General features: G+C 54.6%; 1 protein-coding gene and 1 non-coding gene across 2 annotated transcripts; both read right to left on the bottom strand.

The window, feature by feature from the left end:
• Nucleotides 1–1,507: 1,507 nt before the first annotated feature.
• On the bottom strand, nt 1,508–1,697 carry LOC126519410 (U2 spliceosomal RNA). The gene has a single exon (XR_007596608.2). It is a non-coding gene; the product is annotated as a U2 spliceosomal RNA (small nuclear RNA).
• A 160-nt stretch (nt 1,698–1,857) lies between these two features.
• LOC126519251 (uncharacterized) lies at nt 1,858–3,135 on the bottom strand. The gene has a single exon (XM_050168869.2). It carries the CDS (start codon nt 3,133–3,135, stop codon nt 1,858–1,860), a length of 1,278 nt encoding a protein of 425 aa, XP_050024826.2.
• Nucleotides 3,136–8,820: the final 5,685 nt, after the last annotated feature.

The following is an 8,820-nucleotide window of genomic DNA, read 5'->3' as shown; positions in this document are numbered from 1 at the left end:
AGCGCACAAAACAGATATGATACAGCCGCACCGCATTATTTCGTGTTTTCACTATTTCATTACTTTCGTGTGCATGCGCGCTAGGGCCACGCAAGCCAGGAGTAAAAGGCAAGAAAATAAAATATGGTACACAATCCTAAGCTTTGACTTGACTGACGTGGCACTCGCATTTGTATTCTTTACCTTAGGCGAACGCAATGCGCAAACTGAATTGGGCGATTTGGTTGTATGTTTTGCTATTTGCGTTTTTCGCCCGAGCAAGCGCTTCACTGCACTACTCTTTGCCCCTTCAACGCGGCTTCACTGCGCTGCAGGCGTGTTCTGCGTTAGGCCGAACCTGCAGGCAAAAAGCCTGGGCGCCGCCATCTTGTTGAGAGCGGCGACGGGGACACAATCGCGCCTAGCTCATTGAATTTTCCCCAAAAACTGAGAAAAATTTGACTTGAATAAACGAGAAGGATGCCACGAGTGCCCCAACAAAAAGCTCTAAGGATTACCGAAGGGTAACTGAGGGCGACGCAACGGGCTCTGTAGCGTCACGGGGGGATCGGAATAGAGCAGATTGGGGGGTGTGAGAACAAACGCTAGTTAATGACACCAAAGTTTAAACCAAGAAAAACAAATGGGCATGCGCAGGGCATGCAATGTGGGGGGAAGATAACCGGTGGTCTTTAAGTGTTACAGACTGAATTCCAAGAGGAGGGAAGCGCAGCAGGGGGCGGCAGAAAGTTAGGAGGGCAGATTAGATTAGGGACTACATGGCGACAATCAGCACGTGACGGGGGTACTTGGAGGATCATGGGAGATGCCTTTGCCCTGCAGTGGGCGTAGCCAGGATGATGATGATGATGATGATGTTGATGATGAAAAGGTAGCAACAGGTCTTCGTAGCATACAGGTTCGAAAGATGAGGCACCTTTGAACCCTTGAATATATTTCGCCACACTTGGGCATACGACAAGTCTGTTTTCGAGGCGCTCGGTCCCACTGCTGCGAAAATGTGCACACAAAGGCTGCACATTAGTTGCCAGAAATCGGGCACTCTATTTTTCTTTCATAGGGAATCTTTTTTCCACTTGGGCAGCGGATTTCGGCAGGGCGAGCTTGCGTGGGCGCGGTGGTTTACGGATCCAAGCGATAGTGAACTCCAAAATGCAGTGTTGGCTTTGAGTGGGATTCATATTGATCGCAAAGCCCACGGCTAATCCTACCCCCATCCCCCCAAGTGGCTCTTTACAGGAGACAATCGTTCAGAGACATCGGACAAATAGGAATTCTGGTTCTTTCTTTTGCTTTCATCTATTTTTCTCGAAGCCCATAACTAGAAATTTGCTGGGGCGGCTGTCCCATATTGCGACGCAGCAAGTGCGACGCTACACACAGATGGAGTGACAGTTTAATTACTCTCGTGGTCCGCGAACCGGCATCGTTGCGTATAGTGCGTGTCAAGTCAGTGCTCGCTTCGAGCTTGTGCTCTTCATTTTGATTGAATGAAGTCTCACCTAAGTGAGCGGGGACCGATCCCGGAGGTAGTGCAATACCGGGCCGACCTGCGGCGGAGGTAAAGCAGGCTTCAAGCACTCCGCCAACTTCCAAAAATAGGTTTAATATCATGGGTCCATATAGAACCCGTATCAGATATTAAGCTGATAAGAACAGACTTTTTTATTATGCTAGTTACAGTACATCAAAAATATGTGTTACAAAAACCAAGGAAGAAACGGATAAACCGTGTATAATCTAAAAACGCAAACAAATGACTAAAAACAATTAGTTAGTGGTGTTAGTAATAAAAGGCTAAAACTGTAAAGGTGTATAAAAATGACGAAAAGCGCTTCTCTAAAAACAGTGAGATCGTTAAAAGGTGCCTATGTGGGCTCTAAAAATCTTTGTAGAGGCGCTGATCGTGCCGCTGATGCACAGGCGTTTGAGTGTCCGTAGGTATTGCCTACTGCACAGCCTGCGCATCACACGATCGTTCCCCTGATCCCAGGTGCCAAGGCAGCCGACGACGACCGCGTCCACCGTCACGCGTTGGTACCGCCGGAGGAGATGACGCTGTACAGGGGCGTACTTCTCCTCCTTAGCCTTCAGGGCGTTCTGGAACGCCTGCAGCCTGTTCTCGAAAGGGCAGCAGACGTCCAGGATCAGTGCCTCCTCTCCACGGGCCAGTACCAGGTCGGGCTTGAGTGATGTGGTGCCCACGACCTGGTTCTCTGCGATGACAGTAAACCTCCCCAAGGCAGCCTTTTTTATTCTGGCGACGCCGGTGTTATGACGCTGCGTCATGGCCCGGCTCTGCCGCATGCAATGGCATAATACATGCGGCAGTGTCTCCTCCCCATACCCACAGCGCCTGCATCTTTTGTCGGCTGCGGGTGCCCAGAGTCTTGTGGCATTGAGGGGGAGGAGGTTTAACCGGGCTCGATGCACGAAACGCCAGTCGGTGAAGCGGGTGTAGCGGCCGGACCTCATGAAGTGGGAATTTGCCGGGTCGGCCGCTACACACAACATCGCCTTGCCCTGGTTCGGTTTGTCATGCAGAGCTCTGTCCCTTTCGGTGGAGAGGAGCGCCCGGATGGTCTTGACCAGCTTGTGGCGGTTCCTCGCTGACACAGAGGCCTCTCCGCAGTTGATGCGGGCCCCATGCTCCAAGAGCTCCGAGGCGACGGAGAGGCGACGGGAGGCTTTCCGGGCCTCCGTCCACACAGACTGGACCTGTGTGGACGTTTGTCGGAAGTCGCATTCCGTCTCGCCTGAGAGGTAGGCCTCCATGTCCTCGGTGTTCGCGGGTCGTCTGAGCCGCCTTGACACGACGCGCTCTAGGTCCCCTGCTGCACGCTCCCGGACCTCCACGTCGGTCGACGTCAGTAGCTTGAAGGCCCCGTCCACCCGGCAGATGTCGCTGAGCTCCGCCGCAAGTGGGATCCCTGCACTGCCAGCCTGAGAGCTTCCGTACAAGTATTCATTGGAAGCTCTGGCTGGCACGTACAGGGTCTTCTTGATGAGCGGGCGGAGCTCCTCGTCTAAGCGTTGCCACTCTCCTTTGCTGGCAAGGCCCACCCGCATGGCAAAGTTCAAGGCTGGATACAAGAAGGTTTTTATGGCATCCAGCCTTTGCCATGGGGCGAGCATGGAGGAGAGTAGCTTTCTGCTAGGTGGATGGCCACGTCGACCGTCGTCTCGTCCGGTAGCACCCTGAACCCCAGTGGACGGCCCAGGAACTTGTGCCCCTCGAAGTCGCCAAGCGCCGGAATCGGGTCGCCACCCACTGTGAAGGAGGTGGGCCGTGTGCCCACATGATGGCGACCAGACAGGTGTAGAGATCAGCACTTGGCGGCGTTCAGTCGCAGCCCAAGCCGGGCCGACAGGGCAGCTACACGGTCCAAGCGGCTCTGCAGGGTGGTGGGGTCCGCGGCCAGCAGCGTCAGATCATCGGCGTAGGCAAGGATGTTGTGCTGCTTATCGCCTCCCTGTACTGCACGGATGACCGGGTCCACCACCAGGTTGAAAAGCAGGCCGCTCAGAGGACAGCCCTGTCTCAGCCCGGCTCCGATGGTGATTGGCTCCGTAATGCCAGCTGCTGCCACGACGCAGGTGGTGTTGGCGCGGTAGAGGTCTTCAACGATGGTAGCAAAGGCCTCCCCCGCGCCGGCGCCACGGACAGCGTCGACGAGGGCCTGATGGGCGACCGAGCCGAAGGCGTTGGCAAAATCGAGGAACCCCACGCAGAGCTCCCCACCTCCTGTCCTGGCATCATCCAGGCGTCCCCGCAGCACGAAGTTGTGTTCAAACACCCCATCGTGCGGCAGGAAGCCCTTCTGACACCTGGACAGTACCGCATGGTCGCCCAACCACCTCTGCAGCCGGGTGGTGAGACACCCGGCATACAGTTTGGCGATCGTGCGACCAAGGGCAATGGGTCGCCAGTTTGTGGGGTCCTCGCGGTCGCCCTTCTTGTGAATCAGGATTGTCCTCGTCGACTTCCGGCTCAGGGGTGTGCGGCGGTATTGGAGGCATACGTTGTATACCGCCGCAAAGAACCTGCCCTCAGGGTCCACCTGCCTCCAGTGGTGGTACGTGAGGCGGTCCTCCCCTGGAGCTGTGCTCTCGCATTTACGGAGCTTGGCTGCGACTTCTTCTGGTGAAAAGGGGCACAAGTCCAGTTCTTCGGTGGCCGGAAGCCTTGACCGCAGGATGCTGGTATCCACGGTTGTTGGTGACCAGAGGTTCGAGTAGTGGTCTTGTAGTGCATGGGGGTCGATCGGACAGAGCTGCGACAGGCCTTCAGTGATTAGCCGCACTGCCCGGCGCCGGTTCCTTCGGTAAAGTGTTTGGATCTGCTGGGGGTTGTCGGGGTTCACCTCGCGCCTCCGTGATTGGCGCGAGTCCCCGACTGGCAGCCGCAGATGTTTGGTTGCGGCTGCAATGGCACGGTCGAGGATGTTTTCAAACCGTGCCCACTCCCCAGCAGACTCAGGCAACCGGCTCAATGCCCGCAGCTCTGCCGTCTCGTCTTCTAAGCCCCATGCACTGCCCTCTGGCCGCGTGGTACCAGCATGCTCTTCCTGGGTCCCGAAGTCCTGGGTGCTTCCGTCATGGTCCTGCGACTCTGCCCTGCCTGGGGAGAGCTCCTGCATGGCCGCCGGCTCGTGAGCCTCGGAGGCTGGTGCTCCCGGGCTGCCTCGGTTGGATAGCAGCGATGGTGTTGGAGAACGAGTGGCCGAGGCCGCGGTCCGCCCTGATTGGGTTGGCGTCCGCTGAGAGGGTGCCTCGGCCATCTCGCCATGCTTTGTCCGGGTGTTCCTCGAGGCGCCACAGGAGACGGCTCCTGGTCGGCGGCCTGCTCGGTGGCCACTGCTGGTGTTTCTGGAGGGTCCTCTGCGGGACCCTCGGTGCTGTCCTGCTCTGTTGGGGGGGTGCCGTCGTTGTCCTGCTCCGACGCACCAGAGGCTGCACCCGCGGCGAGATCACGCCTGGCTGCTAGTGCCGTCTCCCTCCTGTGCCACCGTTCGTGGTTGCTCAAGCCCCTCCTTGTGGGGAAGGGCATTGAGCAACTGCCACACTGGTGTGGCAGGGCAGCAGGGGGGGCGGTCGAGTCGGCTGCAGCCAGGCAGGCGTGGGAGGCTGGTCTCAGCCCCAGTGTCTCGCCGCAGATACTGCAGACGTTGATGGGGCGCCGGATTCTGGCACCGTGCTCGACTTCGAGGTGCCGCTGGAGGGACTGCCGCCGCGCTGTCCATTTGGCCGCGGCGTAGGCAGCTCTGCAGCCCTCCTCGCAGCACCGGACCGTGTGGGGCACGGGAAAGAACACCGTGAGGGTGCCATCCTCACGTGCCGGCTGGCGTTCCCGCCCAGGGGTGTTGGGGTCGCCATCGTCCTCGTTGTGGTCTTGGGCCATGCGGCCGTGGCCCTAGGATCCATTGGATGGCCTTGCCTTCCGGACCCGACGGCTCTCCTTAAAGGAGGCCAGGTCCGGAGGCTAGGGGGCCACTAGGAGTGGCAGCGAGGAGGCCAGGCCCATGACGGACGATGGCGAAGCGGGGGCCAGCCGGTTGTGCCCCAGCGCAGTGCCAGTCAAGACGGCAGGACCAACAGGCAGCCCGCAGGTAGCAGCACCGGGTTCCAGGCAGTGGTCAGGCCGAGCAGGGCAGGAGTCTCCGATAGGCAGCAGGCAGCGCCAGGTAGCGGCAGGACCAGGAAGCAGGGCCGGTGTGGGTCGTCCAGGGGCCACCAGGTGGCAGCAGGGTGGGCTGTCCTGGAGGCAGTGCAGCAGGGAGCCGTGGGCCTAGAAAGATAGGGCTGGGTCAGGGGAAAGACACTGCTATAACCGGGCAGGTGTCCGGGCGCCTCTACAAAGATAAGTGTAGTAAAGGCCGGGCAAGTCAGCTGCATGTACTACAACAAGGGGAGGTTTTATTCCACCAACAACAAAATGCATGGTATCATAATTTCCAATACACAGTGTTCTCAATGCTATACATTTTTGGTACTTCCATAATATTTGCGCAGTGAGCTCGTTGCTCTCTGTACATCCAGTCTGCGCATATCTTTACACAATTCTAGTACTGGTCAACAGTCGGAAGAAAGAAGGCGGTCATTGGGAACAGGTAAGACAGTAAACCTCGATGAGTCTTTGTGGTACCGGTGCTTATATCTGTTAGTGGCTGCCGTCGCAACGTCTGTGACAGCACTTGGCGCTACATGTTGCCGCAACTTGTGCGGTTGTATATGGTGTGAGGGGGGGGGGTATTAATAAGGTGTTAAAGGTAGGGAGAGTTGTCTGTTTTTATAGATGAAGAATTTTGTATGCCACCGCCGGAGGAAGCTTTCCTCCCCGGTGGCTCCGATTTCTTCGTGCAGGTGGTTCCATAGAAAGAGGCTGATTTTCTGGAGGGTGGGGTATGCCGCCCTTACTGGCTTTGTCCTTACTGCGGCAAGACATCTGCGTTTCCAAATGGCATACATGGTGCATACCAGCACCAGGGTGTCAAATCTGCCTTTAGGTTTTTTTTGGTGTAGCGGTGACCGTACGCCAAAAACCTTGGATACTAGCTGCCACACTATCTTGGCAGCGGCACACTCAAAAAGGGCGTGATCCATGGTTTCGATGTGCTTGCAGTTCGGGCAGTGGTTGTTTGGCACAATGCCCATTCGGTGTAACCTTTGGCGCGTTGGGAGGACTTGCCACTGTCTTTTAAGTTCAAAGTCTCGTACTTCCTTGGGAAGCTTCACGTTCCTTAGGAGGTTTTCTTTGACGTATTCCATTTTTGTCTTGTCTTCCTCGGAGAGTTGCTTTAGCGTCAGGGTCTCGTTAATGCGGGCGGGTGAGTCGGTATCAATTTTTACGTCCGGGGCCTCTGTTTCTAACATGGCCTTGGTGTTTAGTGTGGCTTTATAAAATTCGGAGGGGGATTCGGCGAGTGGTCCTGGGGCTCCGTTGTGGTCTACGATACTGCGATACGTGCTGTTCCAGTATTTCATTAGGCTCTTGCCGACGTAGTTGGTCGAGTTGTCGAGGAAACATACCGTTTTCAGAGCTAAAAGCCGGGAAGTTGTCTTGACGTGGAGGAGGCCGAGACCACCACACGACGTCGCAAGTTGCAGGATGTTCCGTTTTAATGGGGGGAGGCTTGTTATCCCATAGAAAAGCTGTGATCATTTTGTTGAGCTTGGTGATTGTTTTACTCGGCATTAAGCCTATGCGGCTTGCATAATTGGCGTAGCCGCAAACTGTGGTTTTAATTGCGAGAGCCTTGTCTGTCAAGGTTAGGTCCATTTGTTGTAACTTGTAGAGTGCTTGTGCTGCTTTTGTGGAGGCGACCTGCCATGTAGTTGGCGCTACCCCTTTTTGCGTAAAATACATTCCGAGTACCTTCACAGTGTTGACTCGTTGCAGGTTGCCGATTGCATTCGATGGGAAGGAGCCGAATATTAGCACCTTGCTTTTTCCTTCATTTAACGTGGCACCAGACAGCATTGCATATTCTTCAAAAATCGATCTGAAATGCCTGAGACTTGATTCGTTACGAATAAAGACGGAAAGATCGTCTGCGTAAGCCATTATTTTTAATTCTTCCTGTCCTGTCATCGGGAAACCGCGGATGCGATCTTCTCCGATGATGCGAGTAAGCAAGGGTTCTAAGGAGATGACAAACAGGGTTGGTCCCAGAGGGCATCCCTACCGTATTCCTCGCTTATAAAGGAATTCCTGTGTGATGGTCCTGTTTATTTGTATGCTGCAAGTCATATTACTGTATAAAAGCTTAATTATCTCGATAAATTCTGTGGGAAAACAAATATTCCATTACTGTGAAAAGATAATCGTGGTTGACTCGGTCAAAGGCTTTTGCCTGATCTAGCGAAAGAAAGGCACCACTTATCTGTTTTGTTTTCGCATATTCGAAGATATCTCGTGTTACAGTCAAGTTTGCAAAAATGGATCGGCCTGGGACCGCACATGTTTGATAAGGGGATATTAGCTTGGGGAGGGCGTGTTTGATTCTGTTATTCAGTACAGCTGCTACGATATTATAATCCGTGTTTAGTAGGGTGATTGGACGCCACGATTGTGGGCAGTTCGGTTGGGCGCCTTCTTTGAGCAAGAGTACGATGCGCCCTTTCCCAAAGGAGGGGGGCTTTTCCCGTTCGCGTAAGATCATGTTGATCATGCGGCAGAGCGCTTCACCTACTTGCTCAAAGAAGGTTACATAAAAGCCGGTAGTTATGCCGTCGCATCCTGGGGCTGATGCGTGTGTCATATTTGTCATGGTGTTTTTGAGTTCTTCGAGTGTGACGTCATCACAGAGGTGGATTCGTTCCAGTTGATCAAGGTGCTGCAGCTTTTCACATAGTTTGTCATTTCCGTACGTCTTTATCGGCTTCAATTTTATCTTCCCCGAACTGTTTTTTAAAGTGGGCTAGGAAAATGTCTTGAATTTCTGTGGGATCGTTTGTGGTCGTTCCGTCCTCTCTTATTGCTTCTGTTATTATTTTTGGGGCGTTACTTCCTGCACTATTAATGTTTTCTTCCGTAATGGCCTGTAGTGGGCATGAATCGTGCCGTACGCGGTTAGTGCGCTGTTCCATGAGGCGTTCGTACTTCCTTTGCAGTGTCTGCAAATACGAGCCGGTGCAGGTAGTTAGAGTATCAGCTCGCTGGATGATCCGCATGCGTCTTAGCAATTCATTTAATTCGGCAGTGTACCTCCTATGCCGCGCCTTGCCCTCGCTTTGTAGCGCCGCGATCCATTTTTCCTTGAGGTTCTCCCACGTTACTGGGGTCATGTCTGTCATTTGCTCGGTGATTGCACTTAATGT

This window comes from Dermacentor andersoni, chromosome 10, assembly GCF_023375885.2.
Source record: "Dermacentor andersoni chromosome 10, qqDerAnde1_hic_scaffold, whole genome shotgun sequence".
Lineage (NCBI taxonomy): Eukaryota > Metazoa > Arthropoda > Arachnida > Ixodida > Ixodidae > Dermacentor > Dermacentor andersoni.
This window is presented reverse-complemented; position numbering and strand designations above follow the sequence as displayed.

Coding starts and splice junctions, on each gene's coding strand:
- LOC126519251 (XM_050168869.2), bottom strand. CDS start 3,135: ATGCTCGCCCCATGGCAAAGGCTGGATGCCATAAAAACCTTCTTGTAT.